Raw genomic sequence first — 19,700 nt, 5'->3', positions numbered from 1 at the left:
CCACCTCACTTGGAAATATATCACCGTTCCTTCACTGTCGCTGGGTCAAAGTGCTGGAACTTCCTCCCTGACAGCACTGTGGATGTACCTACACCTCAGTGACTGCAGCGGTTCAAGAAGGCAGCTCACCACCACCTTCTGAAGGGGAACCAGGGATGGGCAATAAATGCTGACCTAGTCAGCGACACCCACATCCCTTAAATGAATGAACAAAATGACTGTAAATGAACATTGGTGGACATGTTCACTTATTGTTTCAATGCTTCCCAGGGTGCTCTGACTCTGTCCTGCAAGCAAATTGAGAAATTCAGGTTACCGCACTGAAGTAGAAGTGGTTTACAATTTAACATTTCTAATGTCACATTAACATAGATCAAGTATTTTATTCAATCTAGTTGATTGGCCCTGACAAATTTATCAGCAATAAATAATAATTAAAAAATAAATACATGAAGAGTACCCAATTCTTTTTTTTCCAATTAGGAGGCAATTTAGCGTGGGGTGAAACTCCGGGTCATTGTCCGTGTGACCCAGGATTGAACCTGGGTCCTTGCCGCTGCAAGGCAGCAGCGCTAACCACTGAGCCAACTTGCCGCCCCCAGCAGGAAATAATAAAGGTTGTCACTGTAAAAAGCCATGCTGTGGAGATGCTGGCGTTGGACTGGGGTGGGCACAGTAAGAAGTCTTCCAACACCAGGTTAAAGTCCAACAGGTTTGTTTGGAATCACTAGCTTTCGGAGCACTGCTCCTTCCTCAGGAGAATCCAGCGTGGGGCTGGTTTAGCATGGGGCTAAATCGATGACTTTGAAAGCAGACCAAGGCAGACCAGCAGCACGGTTCAATTCCCATACCAGCCTCCCAGAACAGGCGCCGGACTGTGGCGACTAGGGGCTTTTCACAGTAACTTCATTTGAAGCCTGCTTGTGACAGCAAGCAATTTTCATTTTTTTCTTACAGAGGGCGGGCACGCACAAGACGGGCCGAAAGGCTTCTTCGCTGTTCGGTTTCCGGCTTTGCAACCAACCAAGGAGCCCAGGAACCGGTTTGGTCAGTCCCCCTTGTCCAGCCTGATGCCATGCGTGGGCAAAGCAACCAAGGTGGGCGGGGCCGTCATTTTCATCACGCCCCTCTCTGTGACATAATCGAGAGGCGAGCAGGGCTGGGCTGCCGAGGCGCTCGCCTTGCATATCGTGCGTGCGCGCGCTCGCATCGCGCACCGTTGGGATCTGCCGGGCGTGTGAAGTCACAATGGGACGCGGCTCGCGCGTGTAATCGGCCCCGCCCCCCCCCGGCGGTTGGTGCGCTGGATGCAGTGTTGTCAGCCCGAGAGCGCGGGCTGAGGGAAGCGGCGGCGGCCCCCTCCAACCCCGGCTCCCCAACCCCCACCCTGATCATGGCGGCTCCCTTAGCGCAGTTTGACGAGGACTGGCAGGATTTCAACGAGTTCAGAGCACCGTCGGCCAGTTCCCAGCTGGACCGGGTGAACTCGAACGGCGTGGCGGGGACGAGCTGCGCCGGCGGGGCGCTGGAGCACAGCCTGGAGGATTTCTCCGAGCTGGACAACTTCTCCGGGGAGATCGTCAGCTTCAAGTCGATGGAGGACCTGGTCAACGACTTCGACGAGAAGCTGACGGTCTGTTTTCGGAACTACAACACCAACACGGAGAACATCGCCCCGGTCAAGCCCATCTCCGAGGAAAGCATCATGAGAGACGACGAGTGAGTAGCTTTAGGAAAAGAGGGTGGGGGGAGGGTGGTGCTGTCCACTTCCCTCCCCCAGGGTTAGGGTCCAGTTTGCCTCAGTGCCTCCTTGCAGCTTCCGAATGCACCCGAGCGACGGAAACTTTGTCCCGTTGACACTTGAGGTCTGGCGGCTGCTGTGCCGTGTGCCAGTGCGCCATAGCTTTGACAGTTCATAGCCTCACGTTTGCTGGAGAGTCCATCTCTCTGCAGCACTCTCTCCTTTTTGTTTCCTGTATGCTGCAACGCATTTACCAGATCCACACTTTCCTGTTTGCATTGCAGGTTTCCAGCAGGCGTTGTGTTCCTTCTCTCTCTCTCTCTCTCTTCCCCCCCCCCCCCTCCTCCTCCTTTAAAATTCCTACATTGTGTGACTTTATTTGCGTTTGCTTGAGTGCACCTTTCTCACTGCACTGCAGCTCAAAACTTTTATGCAAAAAACATTCATCAATCCGGAATACAGAAGAGTTCATTGATAGTGCTGGAAATGTTTGAGAGTTTGCATATCAAGCAGGCACAGTTGACCGCTTTATTTGTATTGATACATGAGGGAGAGTCTGTTGTGCTTTGATCTTTGGGTAGAATGCACCATACTGCAGGTAATTTATGTCCCCAGGGTGGCAACATATTGTCACAATGACAGAACAGTTAAAACCCAGTGCTTCTAGTTTTACTCCGGAAATATCTAATTACAATCAGTTGTAGCTGTACATACTAATTATTTGATGGTAGTTAAGAATTTGGAAAGCTGCATATATAATATATATTCACTTCAAAATCTGTAACCTTGAGTATTCAGAGTAATCTGCAGCCTTAAAGGGTACGAGCCATATAATTTTCTGTGACTGTTGGAATAGCCAACAGCAATTATGCTTAAATTGAAAATGCAAATGTAGTAGCCATTAAGGCAGCTAACCTTTGTCGTCGTGCATTTGCTAGCTAATGCATGAAGATGTTGCAATTTGCGTGGGTTATTTCTGAAGGTGATGGTTGAACTGCCCCTCTCTGCAGCAAGTGATCAGTATTCCAACATCTCCTATATTTTAAGGGGAGTTACTGATATTGATGGTGAACTGCAAAGCAAAACGTTGGACCATGTATAGCACTGGTAGTTGTCTAAGTAGTATTGTGATGAGTTGACAAGAAACTGGGAAATAGACAAGTCTGTTAAAATTCTGTTCAAATTATGAATTAAATTTATTAGCCTATCCAATCATCATTTTCAGATTATTAAAATCTGGGCCCCTAGCTGCTTTAAAGTTTCACACATTTAATTTCTCCATAACCATTACACTATATTTGCTTAATTTCCCATCTTCCTACATGAAGATTCTAAGTAATTGTCATAATGTAAAGGAATTATTACATTGAATCTAATGCTCGCTTCAGGTGCTATTATACATATTAGAACAGTACAGCACAGAACAGGCCCTTCGGCCCTCAATGTTGTGCCGAGCAATGATCACCCTACTCAAGCCCACGTATCCACCCTATACCAGTAACCCAACAACCCCCATTAACATTATTTTTTTTAGGACACTAAGGGCAATTTAGCCTGGCCAATCCACCTAACCCACCTAATAATTTCATCGAAATCATCCAAGGTGCTCTCTAAATTGTGTGTTTTTATAAAGTTGATAGATTTTCTATGATTCTCTTCTGGTTTATTATGGCTTTCCCTTTGTTATCCCTCTTCATTTCTGTTTCTTGCACACAGTTGATTTAAAAAAATTCTTGCTCCTCTCCATCTTCTGTCTCTCCTTTTTATCTGGTCATTGTATCTGGCACAATCTCTGTTTCCATTAAATAGTTCATACTCATTTATTCCATTTTTTAAAATAAATTTAGATTACCCAATTATTTTTTCCAATTAAGGGGCAATTTAGCGTGGCCAATCCACCTACTCTGCACATTTTTGGGTTGTGGGGGCGAAACCCACGCAGACACGGGGAGAATGTGCAAACTCCACACGGACAGTGACCCAGAGCCGGGATCGAACCTGGGACCTCAGCGCCGTGAGGCGGTTGTGCTAACCACTAGGCCACCGTGCTGCCCATTTATTCCATTTTTATCTACTAATTGTTTTTTAAAGGTGCAGATGGTGGCCAACATGTATTTGGTCAGAGGTGAGGATTGGCGGTGTCTATTCATTTTCAAACTATCTAAGGTGTTGTCTATTTCCAAGTTTCTTGACATAAGACTTCACTATCTCTTTTTCGTTTATATACTCTATTTTCACTAATATTTTAGTCCTTCACACCTTAGTTACTTATCTGTCTTGTTTTATAGATCTGTGAATACAATGAAAATACAGAAATTTGAAAACTAAATCATATCCATGTAAATGAAAAACTTAGGGAAGATCAAAAATTGAAAATTTAAAACAAAATTGGTTTACTAGACTAATAACAGGAATGGGCGCGTTGTCTTACGAGGAAAGGTTAGGGTTGTATCCACGAGTTCAGAAGAGTAAGAATGAATCTCACATTTGAAATAAATTTATCTGGTAGCTTGTTAATACTGTGATTATAGTGCCATCCAAGTAAGTTAAACATAATCTGCTTTTCTTCCAGAGGAATGTATGAGCTAGATAATATTAATTAAACCTTTTTTATAATCATAATGAAGGATTTGGTTTCCTGTCCTTGAGGCTTTTTAAAATAAGGTGATAGTGTTATTAACAATAAATCCAAAAACCATTTCAATTGACTGGGATGATACTACGTCGTATTATGCCAACTTCCAGATGGAAGTTCACAGCTGCAGTCCTACGGCAGAATACCTACATCTCCTGCGATATAAATAAGCAGCAGCAAAATGATGTTAACAGAGGGCACAGCACGCAGCTAGGGAACGTTTGAGAATTACTTTCACTAGCTGCAGTTGACAACTTCTATTTTTAGTAAACTTGCTGTATTTTATTAAATTTGCCTAATACTTTGAAGGTGAAAAGATGTTTGGAATCTATTGTACAATGTCCGGTTGCTATCAAAGAAAAGATGGCATTTACTGACCAGCTAGAAATCAAAGTCACAGTTATACTGCTGCTGATGAACGTAAGCTGGTGTTTGCTGCTTGCTCTTCCAAACATTTTCAGATATTTCAGTATGAAGAGAGCACCTGCTAATATTGTAGCACTCCTTGTCTTAGGAGACAGTTCATCTGGGGAATTCTACTTCCTCTCTCTACTTTGAGCTGTTTGACTGGTAAGGAGTCCCAAAAGTGCTGTAGGGGTGCTGCACTGTCAAAAGCGTGACCTTTCATTAACCAAAACCCCTCAGATGGACATGCAAGATCCCAATATGAAGAAGAGTGGGAGACTATCTTCCTGGTGTCCTGGCCAATATTTATTTACATATTTAAAAAAAAATGTCATGTATGAAATGTGGGCGTTGCTGGTTAGGCCAACATTTATTCCTAGTTGCCCTTCAGAAGGTGGTGGTGAGCTGCCTTCTTGAACGGCTACAGACCCTGAGGTGTACATAGACCCACAATGCTGCTAGAGAGGGAGGGAGTTCCAGGGTTTTGACTCAGCAACGGTGAAAGTACGGCAATTATATTTCCAAGTTGAGGTGATGAGGGCAGCACGGTAGCATAGTGGTTAGCACAATTGCTTCACATTCCAGGGTCCCAGATTCAATTCCGAGCTTGGGTCACTGTATGTGCGGAGTCTGCACGTTCTCCCTGTGTGTGCGTGGGTTGCCTCCCACAGTCCAAAGATGTGCAGGTTAGGTGGATTGGCCATGCTAAATTACCCTTAGTGTCCAAAATTGCCCTTAGTGTTGGGTGGCGTTGTTATACATTTAGCTGCTGTTGTACAAAGAGTCAAAGGTTCTGCTCCTTTTCCACAAACACCTTTAATTTACTTCAACAGACTCTGCACCAAACTCTAACATCACATCACCTGACTCAAAGGCCACCTGAAGCCCCTTTACATATCAGTGTCCACTATTGGATACTTAACCTAAATAAGACAACTAAATGGAATGTCTCTTAATCCATTACTTAACAGGGGTTACTGGGTTATGGGGATAGGGTGGAGGTGTGAGGTTGGGTAGGGTGCTCTTTCCAAGAGCCGGTGCAGACTCGATGGGCCGAATAGCCTCCTGCACTAAATTCTATGAAATCTATGAGTGACTTAATAACAAAATAATAATAATCACTTATAGTCACAAGTAGGCTTCAATGAAGTTACTGTGAAAATCCCCTAGACTTGGAGGGGAATCTCTAGTTGGTGGGATTGTCAGTTGTCTTCTGCTCTTGTCCTTCCTTCAGAAGTTTTAATACCATACACCTTTCAAATATTACACAATTGGGTGCAAAGGATTTCGGTAATCTTGAGGTTGTGAAAGGAGCTATATAAACACAAGCCTTTCTTTTCCTTTTTCTTTCCTTAGTCACCAGACAAACCCTGGCGATTGTAGGCCTGGGACTTGCTACAAATTATTTTTAGCCATAATTGAAGCACCAGAAATTGACTCAAAAGGACATTGTGCATTTAAGTGAGGTAACTGACCCTACTTAATCTGTCACTTCAGAGCAGTGTTATTCAAACTCGGGGGTGTGACCCGTGGGTGAGTTGTGGGAGGGTGTCGGGAGGATTGCAGAGCCGTCCATCGCGGCGCTCCCGATCGCGCGAATCAGCCACGAAAGCCGACTTTTATTAACACCGGCTGCAAGCGACCTTCAAAATGGCCACGAACGTATTTTTTTAAAAAATCGGCCGCATTGCGCATGCGCGCCCGATCATCGGTGCACATGCGCAAAACTATATAGTTCTGCGCATGCGCACCAATGATCGGGCGTGCATGCGATGTGGCCGATTTTCTTTAATATGTTTGCGGCCATTTCGAAGGCCGCTTAAAGCCGGCGTTATTAAAAGCCGGCTGCTGCAGAGACACAGAAGATTTTTTTACCTAATCTATCTAATCTTCCCGCCTAAAGGGAGGCAGAGGGCAGGTCATGCCCCCCCCCCCGAACGTCGACGTCACGTGCTTTGGGCGTGTTTGCGATTCCTCCATTTAGTTAGCAGCAAACAAGCAACAGGACAGTAAAATTTAAAATGGATCGTTTTGTTAGAAGGGAGGACCAGAGAGACAGAGGCCAGGATCTCACAACTAAACCTACTGAAGAAAGTGGCTCAGGAGAATCCACAGCAGGACAAAGCAGTGTTGGTGTGAGCTGTTCAGGAGAATCCACAGCAGGACAAAGCAGTATTGGTGTGAGCTGTTCCGGAGGGTCCACAGCAGGACAAAGCAGTGTTGGTGTGAGCTCCAGGGCTTCTGGTGAAGTAACTTGCAGCTGACTTCAAAAGAAGAAATTGAGCTTGTGCATCTCAGCTGTGACAGCATATTAAAAACACGGCACAAGTCAATGAGGCTATCAGCATTCTGGAGTAGCATCTCTGAGGAATATCCGGAGCTGAGTAAAACAAGCATTTTGTTGCTCTTGCCCTTCACAACGACCTACACGTGTAAGGTTGGATTTTCCGTCCTCAACAAGATAAAGACGCCACAAAGGAACCGGCTGAATCCTTCATCCGATATGCGCACAGCCCTCTCTTCCTGTGAACCTGATTGGAGTGAGATCGTGAGGACCAAGCAGGTTCACCTCTCTCATTAATGGTAAGAGAAAATGGTGGGTCGCGAGGGTTGGCCAGTGTGGGGCACGAGGGTTGGCCGGCGTGGGTCGCGGAGGTTGGCCGATTGGTAAAAATGGGTCCCCGGAAAAAAAGTTTGAAGAACACTGACTTCAGAGCATTAAGCCAGGTGTTGTGAGACAACTTGTTAGAGGCCATGTCTCAGTTTTTTCTGAACCTCTCCACTTCTCTGTCCACCTTAGAAGTTTTCCCAAAACTCAGCATTGACCAAATTTTAAATTATATTTGTGTGTTCCTCCTGTTCGTCCCCCCTGCAAAATGCAGTGGGGATATATTTTTATATTGCTTATGCAATACAAGTACAAACTGCATTATTTGAAACTATTATTTTGTATCAAGTTAATTTGCACCTCTTCAATTGACTCTTATAAATTTGTGGTTTTTACTCGTATGCTGAAGTGAAGGCGAAAAGAAGCAACTAATGATTTAGATTTTAGTTAATTTTATTTTTTTTAAACAAAATTTTATTGAGGTATTTTAGGCAGATAGAAAAAGTGACTTTATACAATACAAAAAAAAAGTCATGACACAAATTAAACGTAGTCTAACCACGGCTCTGTTCACGCACGGATCTGCCTCAATATCCCCCTACTCTACTCTTCTCTACCCTACCCTCCCGCTGACACTTACTCCTCTGCGAAGAAGTCAATAAATGGCTGCCACCTTTGGGCGAACCCTAGTAGCTTTTAGTTAATTTTATAAGCTACCTTGTGGTACCTAAATGCCAGAAATTTCTCTCTCTCTTTCTTTCACAGAAGAAAGCTTGAGACTTCAAGATAAAGCATCACATAAGGAGGGAACAGGGAGCAATATGGCACAATATGGTGAAGTGCCAACAAATGCTACAGCAGCATCAAATGTACCCAACTGCTCTGGCATATTTTGTTTAGATTTGCTTTAACAGAAATTTTCAAGCTGACAGCTAAGTATCCTCCCTTTTTCGGTTACAACTGTTATTTAGTGAATGCAAATTTCCAAAGCCAAACCAATAGCCTCATCATTTGCTGAGTTTTAAAAAAAAATTAGAGTAACCAATTAAGGGGCAATTTAGCATGGCCAATCCACCTAACCTACACATCTTTGGGTTGTGGGGATGAAACCCACAAAGACATGGGGAGAATGTGCAAACCCCACACGGACAGTGACCCAGGGCCGCCCTCTCATTTGCTGAGTTTAAGGTAATTAGTCTGCCATTTATTTCATAGTATTTACAGTGCAGAAGGAGGCCATTTGGCCCATCGAGTCTGCATCGGCTCTTGGAAAGAGCACCCTACCCAACCCCGCACCTCCACCCTATCCCCATAACACAATAACCCCACCCAACACTGAGGGAATTTTGGATACTAAGGGCAATTTAGCATGGCCAATCCACCTAACCTGCACATCTTTGGACTGTGGGAGGAAACTGGAGCACCCGGAGGAAACCCACGCACACACGGGGGGAATGTGCAGACTCCGCACAGACAGTGACCCAGCGGGGAATCGAACCTGGGACCCTGGAGCTGTGAAGCAATTGTGCTAACCACTATGCTACCGTGCTGCCCTTCAGTTTGTACAGGGGACACTCCTCCTTGTTCTCTTCATGATTGAATAAGGGGTTTGTACTGAGGCCCCAGCGGTGGAGGATGGCTGCAGAGGGATCCTCGTGTCTCTTGAACTTGTTTAGCAAAGATCACTGGCTGTGGTAAAAATATAAAAAATAGGAGCAAAGGTAGGTTATTTGGCCCTTTGAGCCTGCACCGCAATTCAATATGATCATGGCTGATCCTCTATCTCAACACCATACTCCTGTGCTCTCCCCATACCCCTTGACAACTTTAGAGTCTAGAAATCTATTTCCTCCTTAAATACATTCAGTGGATGGCCTCCACATCCTTCTGTGGTGGAGAATTCCATAGGTTCACCACCATCTGAGTGAAGATGTTTCTCCTTATTTCAGTTCTAGATGCCCTACCCCTTATCCTGAGACTGATACCTTGTTATAAACCCCAGGCAGAGGAGACATCATCGCTACATTCAGTCTGTCCAACCAACCCGGTCAGAATTTTATACATTTAAAAAAAAAACTCATTTTATTCAAACTTGTATCAAAGTAGTTACAGCAAATAAACACCCCGGGAAACATTCTTCCCAACAATCAACTATACAGTTTGTACAGATTTTCCTCTTTTTGCACCCCCCCCCCCCCCCCCCCCCCACTCCCACCCCCCGCGACGAACAGCTCCTCAAACACGGTCACAAACATCCCCCCACCTTTTCTCAAACTACCCTGCTGAGCCCCATAACTCATACTTTATCTTCTGTAACCGCAGGAAGTCGTACAGGTTACCCAACCATAAAGCTACCCCGGTGGCGATGCCGACCGCTACTCCGGCAAAATTCGTCACCGTGCAATCTGAGAGGTGAAGGCCATGACATCGGCCTTCCTCCTCTCCATGGGCCCGGGCTTCTCTGAAATCCCAAATATCGCCACCAAAGGGTCCTGGTTCACCTCCTCCTTCACTGTCCTGGCTAAGACCGCGAACACTCCCGCCCAGAATCTTCCCAATTTTTCACAACCCCAAAACATGTGCGCATGATTCGCTGGCCTCCGCCCACACCTCTCACACTCATCTGCTACCCCCTGAAAGAACCCACTATTCTCGCCCGAGTCATATGCACCCTGTGCAGCACCTTAAACTGTATCAGGCTTATCCTTGCACAAGAGGAGGTCCCGTTTTATACATTTTTATATTAAACAGAATTATATACATTTCAATGAGATCCCCTCTTAGTCTTCTAAACCAGCGAACACAGGCCTGGTTGACCCAATCTCTACTTGTACGACAATTTTGGAATCCCAGGAATCAGTCTGGTGAACCTTCGTTGGACTCCCTTTCTTAGGTAAGGAAACCAAAACTGCACACATTACTCCAAATGTGGTCTCCCGAAGGTCCTGTACAGCTACAATAAGACAACTGTGCTCCTGTACTTGAGTCACCTTGCAATGAAGGCCAACGTTCCATTTGCCTTCTTAACTGCTTGTTGTACCTGCAGGCTTGCTTTCAGTGATTGGTGTATCAGGACATCCAGGTCCATTTGTACATCAACGCTTCCCATTGGTATTCAAAGCTTGCCATATACCAAACAGGGTTTGTCACCAGGAACTTGAGTAACTGCCTGTATTTCCCATTCCACGATCCAAAGGATATCTGCTGGTAGATCTTGCTCGGGACGTGTGCTCTTTAAGGGGTGCTCAGAAGGAAGGGGGCAGTAGGTGAATTATGGAGTGGTAAGTGAGTTGCAGCACAGACGGTTTCAATTAGCTTGTCAACTGGTAGATACGTGGGGAGTAATCGTTTGTGAGGGCAGGAAGTCTGGTGTTGGAGGATTCCAGTAATGATGTGTATTGTGATGAATTTTGCCAGATGCAAGCACAGTACTGTGTTATGGAGTAAATGCTGAGGTCTGGAGTGTTGTGGCAACAGCACCCGATGCAGCAAGTTTGGTTAGTAGAATGTTCCTGGTTTTAATCTTTGTTGTTGTTGTTTTCTTCAGAACCAAAATCATGATCTTAACCCAACATACTTGGGTGTGACTCTTGATATGGCTCAAAGGGCAAAGTTCTATGCACTTCTCACTTGTCCAAGGTGGACTTTGAATCGCCTGTTGCAAAGGAGTGTAGGAGTGTATCGACAACTGTCCCGACCAAGGTTAGTTGTCGAAGCACTCTGGACAGCTTAACTGTATTGCAGGAGCATTATGGAAGTCATGGTGGTGAGTTCCAGAACTTGATAACATGTCCCTGAAGGAAATGGGTTTGGTTAACATTTTTAAAATTAATTGGATGTGGGTGTCACTGGTAAAGTCAGCATTTATTGGCTATTTCAGAGTCAACCATTTCACTGTGGATCTGGAGTCACATGTTTGGCCAGACTCGGTAAGGGAGGCAGATTTCCTTCCCTAAAGGGCACGGTGAACTAGATGGGTATTTTTCTGACTATTGACAATGGTTTCATGGTCATCATTAGACTTATTATAGATTTTTACTGAATTCAAATTTCACCATCCGTTGTGGGATTCAAACCCGGGTACCCAGAGCATTTTTCTGGATCTGATGAAATGAAATGAAAATCGCTTATTGTCACGAGTAGGCTTCAATGAAGTTACTGTGACAAGCCCCTAGTCGCCACATTCTGGCGCCTGTCTGGGGAGGCTGGTACGGGAATTGAACCGTGCTGCTGGCCTGCTTGGTCTGCTTTAAAAGCCAGCGATTTAGCTGAGTAAGCTAAACCAGCCCAGTAACAATACTACTTCATCACTGCCTCCCATAAGGATGGGGATATGTGTTGCAGGATAAGATGCTCAAATATCTTAAAGCGAACAGAAAGCAATGAAATCGGTCGATAGATGGCCAACAGTGTGTGATCTTTTCCAGGTTTTGGAATGGCAATGAGTTTTGCCATACACCACCACTTTGAGAGTGATTTTGAAATGATGATTTTTGTGTTGAACTGAGTCATCTGAACATGAGCACAGTGGGCCAAATTGTTCTAGTGTGATATTGTCATATCCCACTGCTTTGCCACATTTCTGGCCCCTTAATGTTTTCTCCAGTTCTATGAGTTTGAAGAGATCTGGACTGCCATATCCTGCATGTTGCTGCCGTTGATTTTTACAGTTTGTTATGGACGATGAATTTTATTTCATTTTCTAATTAGAATGTGGCATGGGGAGAAAAAGGATTGAGGGAGTTATTCTGATTTCTTAAAATCTTATTTAAAAATTTTTGTTTGTGGCCTAAGAATGATCCTATGGGATCTTCATTGTAGCAGTCATTAATATTCAGAGCAGTATTTTCGTTAAACCATGCATGGTATTTCATTGTAGCATTGAGCATCTATGAGATCATGTTTAGGAGCCAGGGCTGCCCAGTGATTTATTCCGAGCATGGAGTCACAGAATCATAGAATCCCTATGTAGTCCAGAAAGAGGCCATTTGGCACATTGAGACTGCACCAACCCTCTGAAAGGGCACCCCACGTAGGTCCACTCACCTGCCCAATCCCTGTAACCCCAGCTAATCTTTGGACAATTTGGCCTGGCAATCCACCTAACCTACACATTTTTGGATTGTGAGAGGAAACCGGAGCACCCAGAGGAAACCCATGCAGCCAGGGGAAGACTGTGCAAACTCTACACAGACAGTCACCCACGACCGGAATTGAACTCGAGTCCCTGGCGTTGTGAGGCAACAGTGCTAACCACTGTCCAACCCTTTGTGAAATTCCATGAAGCTTCCCAATGTTTATTTATGATTTAGCTGTTCTACACTTTCAGAGCCCCATTACGACTTTTCTTCCTGGACACCAAAATCCCACATGTTTAGGAGCCATTTTGACACTCATCTGGTCATGCTGCATTGCAAAATTGTTTTGATTACTATGTCTTACCTTAAGAATTGCCTGTTTGTCATGAGAGGTATGCCTTTTGTTAACTTTTGGAATTATGGTTGCACACAATGTAGATTAATTAACAACTTCACCTGATTAAAACTAGATTATTTATGTTCTTCACTTGCAGAAAGCATTTAAGTTACTCAGTTTGAAGGCAGCACAGTGACGCAGTGATTGGCACTGCTGTCTCACGGTGCCGAGATCCCAGTTTCGATCCAGGCTCTGGGTCACTGTCCGTGTGGAGTTTGCACATTCTCCCCATGCTTGCGTGGGTTTCGCCCCCACAACCCAAAGTTGTGCAGGGTAGGTGGATTGGCCACGCTAAATTGCCTGTTAATTGGAAAAAATGAATTGGGTTTTTTTAAAAAGTTAGTCCGTTTGATTATCATGTTTTTTAAACCCAGGGTGGAGCTGGTTTCATTTTGATGGCAGAATTTTCTCATCTTTGAAGTCACTTTCACTGTTCATATAAATTATAGCCAGCATGATATGTATAGAATAAGCACAATTCTGTGGATGCCGGAATCTAAAACAAGAACAGAAGATGCTGGAAAGACTCAGCAGGTCTGCTAGCCTCTTATCAGGAAAGCAATGGAGTTAACGTTTTAAGTCCTCGACTCTTTGTCAGAACGGAAATGACTGCATACTACTTTTGGGCTGCATTAATTCACGTGATGTTATGCTAAGATTTTAAACTTACTGTAGGGGAATCTTGGATTCAGACTGAAATCCATGCATTAGTGTTGAATCATCAAAATACTGTGTTATCCTATGAGTTCCATAACTTTTAAATAGCAGACAATGTGCTTATTGTTGTAACCTGGTTTCCTTGTGGTTGCTTTCTGATTTGAATTTGCAAATTAAATAACTACTATCGAAGATCTGAAGACATGCCAGATCAGGTGATATATACTTGCAATTGTTTCCTTTTCTTGAAGAGTTGTGAAAATCCAGTTTCTATCTTGTAAAATGGATAATTGAGAATGGATATAAGGCAGTAACCTCGTGTGTGTGTGTGTGTGTGTGTGTGTGTGTGTGTGTGTGGTGGGGGGAGACAGAAACGAAAAGGTTAGTGCCAAACTTTAAAAAAAAAAATAATTTTTATTGAAAAATTTTGAATTTATACAACAACACTAGAGTACCTGGTATATGAGCCTGTTTATTTTAAGGGATTCTCCAGCATTATGTGAAGCATATTTCTTGCTATTATGCATGACTGAAGAAATAATTGTGACAATCAAGAAAACATGGCCATGCCTAATCATAGTCAATGGGCAGAATCTTGCCATATAGTTTCAATGTGTCAGGCTCTGATTGAAAACCAACAAGTAACTTTCCAGTTCTCAATCCAGATCTTAAGCCCCTTTGAGATTAAAAAATAAATAAATCAGTGGGCGATGTTTATGCCATCAGCCACCCCATCGCCACGGGGGTATTGCCGGTCAATTACATTAAAATGTATTCATAACGTTAAAATTAGGTTCTTGCCTTTTGTGGGCGTGAACCCCGTGACATCACCAGCGAGAGGCGTGAAACACTAACTTTCCGGCGAGAATCACGGTTTCTCAATTCTCTTCAGATTTTTCATCTGTGTCGGTGATCCCACCAAAATCAGATAAAAAGGACCAAAATCAAGATATTCTGCAGGAGCCACTTCATGTGTGACTGTGTACTCTTCACATGTCACGATCGGAAGTCTCAATTTGTGTAAAATTATTGTGAATCATTTTGTTTTGTGGACTCATTTTCTAATGTACTATAAAAACACTATCTTGTAAGCATAATTGCATTGTATTGGGTGTTGTGTGTTTATTTGTGTTAAGTTCATATACTGGAACAATGTAGGCTTGTGTCTTGAAATAGTGTAGTTTTACAGAGTGTACAGGCCAGATACAGGAAACCATTCAGTTCAGTTGCATAGAAAATTCCTGATATGGATTCCATCCATCCCCCCAAAAACATTACTGTCACCTTGTTTATACAACAGTACTATTGTGGGAGTTAGGACAGCAGCAATGATATTATAAATACAGCACTGGAATGTATGTTAGTTTGCTTTTCATATTTACTATCACTGCTATTATGCTTTAATTTTTGTCTACCAGAGTGAAGTGAACTAGATTACAAAATCTGGGGAACTCACTGACCAGGATGCTGCTATTTCTTTGTATCTGCATATCTTTGGATAGGTAATCATTGTCTAAGAATTCTGATGAATTGCATGCTGTTAGAGGCTGACCAGATGGACCAATACGGTCTTTTGTTCTCTACATTCTGGTACAGGAGGGAATTGATGTGCTGGAAATAAACAAATTATAGTACAAGCCTGTGGTCAGTTGCACGGCACAAATTTTTATTTCTAAAACCTGAGGTGGAAATTATCTTCTGTTCACTGATTTTTTTTTCCACTCGACGAGATAGCAATACAATTGAAGTAGTTTGATATGTAATTGTTCAAAAGCCGTTTTTCTGCCCTACTTAGTTCCTACGTAAATCCTTTTAGTACTAACCAAAATGATGGCAATAATTTAAATATAAGTCTCTGCATATAAGCATTTAAGTCTGTTGTCGCTTTCATAACTTGCAGGCAGTGTGATTCAAGCCGTAAGGACTTATGATTCATAGTGCATATCACATCACATTAGTCAACAATGCTTTCTGGCAGTGATGTGGTGGCATTAATGGTGGAATGTTTGGGAACTTCCATTTCGGAAATTTGAATTGAGTTCTCTATCGTTTAAATGTAATTGGCTTATTTATGACCAGTTGTTTTGTCTGGACTGGAAAAAGGAGCAGTTCCTATTGTCGTTTATGTAATGCTGTGCCTTTAGAATTTGCTTTGGAAAAGCACTATATATTTTATATATGCCACCTATAACTAAAAAAAGATGGTATGGAGCAGAAGACAGAAAATGTATACAATCTGATTTGATAGTTTTTAATTTTATTGTTCGTGTTTTATATGAATATTTGTTCTTTTCCCAGCAATTTCGTAAGCAGCTTTGCCTTGTCCTTGAACAATGTTTTTGTTCAAAATCAGAATACAAGCTTCTAAAATCTTTCTAGGGGTGCAGATTATTTAAATAGAGCTATTATCTGCGTGCATTGAATTGACAATTTTTCTGTTTTCTGTTTCTTTTATAAAGCCTTGCATTTAACCGTTTCAACATCTTTGTATTATTTTTCTTTAAACACTATTTGTAAAAGGTGCCTTCTTTTCTCCTTTCCTTCATCTTTTCTTTCTCTCTTGCATGACAGTTTCTCTCATTTCTTCTCCTCTGATGAAGAAAGGGATGGCACAAATTGGTGGGGGCATAGAGGGAAGAGGTAATTAGTGGGAGGAGGTTTGTATGATGTGTAAACACTGGCCTTGACAGGTTGGGCCAAATAGCCTATGTCAGTCCTGTAAATTTGATCAAAGATTGTTAAATTGACTCGGTGTGTTTTATTCACCAGGTCAAGCAGCATCTATGGAGAGAGAAACAGTTAAAATTTCAGATCATTGATCTTTTCTCAGTTCCTCTTCATAGTCTTTTTTGTAAATGTATTAAATAATGTGCCATATAATTCTTCCACGCCGGGGTAGTTGTTTTGCATTTATGCACTTCAAGAATCTGTGCAATTCCCTTAAGAAAAGTGTGTTTAGTGTTAAGTGTATCGGTGCTGGATATAAAATCCCTGTTGTCTGAACAAAAGTTAATTAAAATCAAGAGGAGCAATCTCGCCTCACTGGGGATGATGATTTAGTGCCCTCCATAGGGACAGACTTAAAAGTCTCGTTGTCATGTCTGTCATTGTACCTGAACTGGGCAAAGCATAGGAAATAGTGGGAGTAACTGGTCATAGAATGTATGTACTCCCATTACAAATTTGTGCATACTTACATTCTGTCCTAATGTTTTTGAAGTAGGGTCGCTTTTCCTTTTTAATGAAGGTGCACCCAAATGGGCATTGATATTTGAGTCATATGAACATACAATACTTAAAATGTCTCTGCAAATAGATGTTTGACTACATTTGTGATCATTTAACAATACTACATATGAATTCTGCTCCAGTCAGCGTTTTAACCTCTGAATCAAGATGGCTTTTGTTTTTATTATTCAAACTGCATAATTGTCCTGAAGCTTGCTTTAAGGAGGTTACATCAATCCAGCAGTTCAATGTATATTAAATGGATACTGACTGATTTAATCGTTTTCACCTTTGTGCATTCCGCTTTCAGTTAAAGGGAAGGTAATTGGGCTGTAGCTCTGCTAACACTACTTTGTGACGTAAATGACAAGGAATTGAAGTGCATGATGAATACAGCATAGAGATATTTGTCTGTTATCTGTCTTTGAACTGATGTTTTAAAGGTTACCAAATTTGACTTTTACATAAACCTTGAGGTTAAATCTGTGATCGCAGCGCTGTAAACTGACACTTCTAAATGCTTTACTGAATTTTTCATTAGTTGCGAATGAAATACCCCACAGGTGTAAGTGTGAAGAATTCCGATTTAAAAACAAGGATAAATATATACATGTAATTTTTTAAAAAGAGGATGGGATCCAAGAGATCATACTGATCCCATTCTTCCTATGTTTCTGTCCAAGTTCACATAATTAAGGAAACTTTTGTAGACATGGTTAATTATGTTTTTCACATTTAAAAAAAAAAAATCAATTCGGCAGCACGGTGGTGCAGTGGTTAGCACTGCTGTCTCACGGCGCCGAGGTCCCAGGTTCGATCCCGGCTCTGGGTCACTGTCCGTGTGAAGTTTGCACATTCTCCCCGTGTTTGTCTGAGTTTCGCCCCTACAACCCAAAGATGTGCAGGGTAGGTGGATTGGCCACGCTAAATTGCCCCTTAATTGGACAAAATGAATTGGGTACTCTAAATTTAAAAAAAAAATCAATTCACTTTTATCTTTCATTATTCTGTTATTAAATAAACAATGATTTTGTTTGACACTGATCCTGTTTTAATTGACCTTCCTGTGTAGTTTTTCTCTCTCTCTCTTTCCCCCCCCCCTTCATGGTTTGAAGGGGAGAAAGAAGGATATTAAAGATACATTTATGATCGTGTAAGGCATCTTGGAGGACTAGTGCTCAATCAAAGTTCACTCTAGTTTGTAGACCCACGTTGTCTACAATTCAAATAAAAGGGAAGCAAACGGCTCACCTTAGTAGGGTTGCGACTCAATGACAATTGGTTGGACCCACTAAAATCTGAGTCCCTAATGAAAATGAGAAATGAAATGAAAATCACTTATTGTCACAAGTAGGCTTCAATGAAGTTACTGTGAAAAGCCCCTAGTCGCCACATTCCGGTGCCTGTTCGGGGAGGCTGGTACGGGAATTGAACCGTGCTGCTGGCCTGCTTTGGTCTGCAATAAAAGCCAGCGATTTAGCCCAGTGTGCTAATGCTATTGGGTTTAGAAGCATCAATCCTTTTACATTCAAAAATACTGATGACAGTGGGAGAACTGTGTCTTGTTGAACCCAATATAAAAGTGTCTTAAAAAGGAGAGCAGTTCATTGAAGAGTTTCTATTCACAGACTATTTTGACAGTTAAGTTATTCCCAGTCAGAACAAGTAGGTGGTGACTGGGGACAACGATAGCATTATATTTCATAATGATGCCAATTGAGTTACAGGACATTATTGCTGGAATACAAACTCACCTTTAGGGCATGAAATAATTGTTGTAGAAATACATTTCCCCCGGGAATTGAGGGTTGTTAATTATATTTTTGTTGGTTGTACCATGCCACAATCTAAAGCTTTCAGAAATGGAACAACCTTTGGCTCAGTCCTTGTTCAATATTGCGATGAATGTAAGAAATTGTTATATTTTATAGTTGGTATTTTTGCAGTAATGTTATTATAAACATGGGTTAAAATGCATGCAGACATTATGACTGCTGGAACTGTGATAAAAGTGAGTTATTGTGTTTGGACCTGGCTAAACTAGTCAAGGCACATACTGTAATAGGAGGCAAAAAAAAATGCTGTGTGCTTTGAGTGTAACAAAATAGCTAATGGAGAGGCCAAGTCTGTCTAAAAAGGAAGTTGCCTACAGGGCTCTAAACTGGGCAGAAGTGTTTTCAGTTCAGTCCTAAAAAGTTATCTCGCCAAGGACTCTTCACCAAGATAAGCAACTAAAACCTGGTTGTTCGCGTTATACATAAGTGGTATTTGAAAGATATGGGTTTGCTTGATTGGAATGTAGATACAGGTTTCAGGAAACAAGTAAAGATGTTGTAACTGTTAATGATAAAGCTATTTCTTTTTTACTAATTTGCTTAATTCTATGTTCAAATTAAAGTTTGTTTTGATATAAAAGCTGTCTAGTCAGTGTCATCACTCCTATGTTGCAGTAACATTTTCTCAGTTTCGCCAAATGCAAATAGTTGGGTTCTAGTCTGGGATCTTAAACAACATTGTGGTTCTTGTCCAGACCCATAATATTCAGTTCTGAAGAAGGGTGTACAAAATAACTCAACTTCCTAAAATCAAGAACAGTTAATTTTACTAGATTCTGAAAATTGAGTGAAAGGACTTCCACTGACACCTGACATTTTGAAAGATGTCTTTCAAAATTAACCCGTTAATACTTATCTTAAAAATAACTCTAAACGACTGACTTTATCTTAATCCTCCTGTGTTCTAACACTCACCCTCCGGAATTAATGGCAGAATATTGCTCTGTGTATATTTTCACAGATCACAGCAAAATGATTGGCTATTTTACTTCCTTTTCCTCCAGTTTCCTTTTCCCTTTCTTTGCTGAATGTCTTGCTCATGCATGCTTCAGTGAATGCCATGTGTCCTCCAGTATCTTGTGTGAGCTCAGACGTGAGTCTATTCTACCGTGCGAG

At 42.2% G+C, this 19,700-nt stretch overlaps 1 protein-coding gene across 3 annotated transcripts in view; it reads left to right on the top strand.

Moving 5' to 3' along the window:
- The first annotated feature begins 1,257 nt into the window (after positions 1-1,257).
- The window catches only part of LOC119975372 (fasciculation and elongation protein zeta-2-like), a 178,076-nt gene continuing 159,633 nt past the window's right edge, over positions 1,258-19,700 (top strand). Inside the window, exon 1 of one of the 3 annotated variants that reach the window (XM_038815006.1) lies at positions 1,258-1,719. In XM_038815006.1, coding sequence (XP_038670934.1) covers positions 1,394-1,719 — 326 coding nt within the window. In that variant the 5' untranslated portion in view covers positions 1,258-1,393. The remainder of the gene's footprint in view (positions 1,720-19,700) is intronic. The other 2 variants (XM_038815005.1, XM_038815004.1) reach the window with 2 other exon arrangements.

The sequence above is a fragment of the Scyliorhinus canicula genome, chromosome 1 (assembly GCF_902713615.1).
Source record: "Scyliorhinus canicula chromosome 1, sScyCan1.1, whole genome shotgun sequence".
Taxonomy (NCBI): domain Eukaryota; kingdom Metazoa; phylum Chordata; class Chondrichthyes; order Carcharhiniformes; family Scyliorhinidae; genus Scyliorhinus; species Scyliorhinus canicula.
Note: the sequence above shows the minus strand (reverse complement) of the source record. Positions and strands in the feature narration are given on the sequence as shown.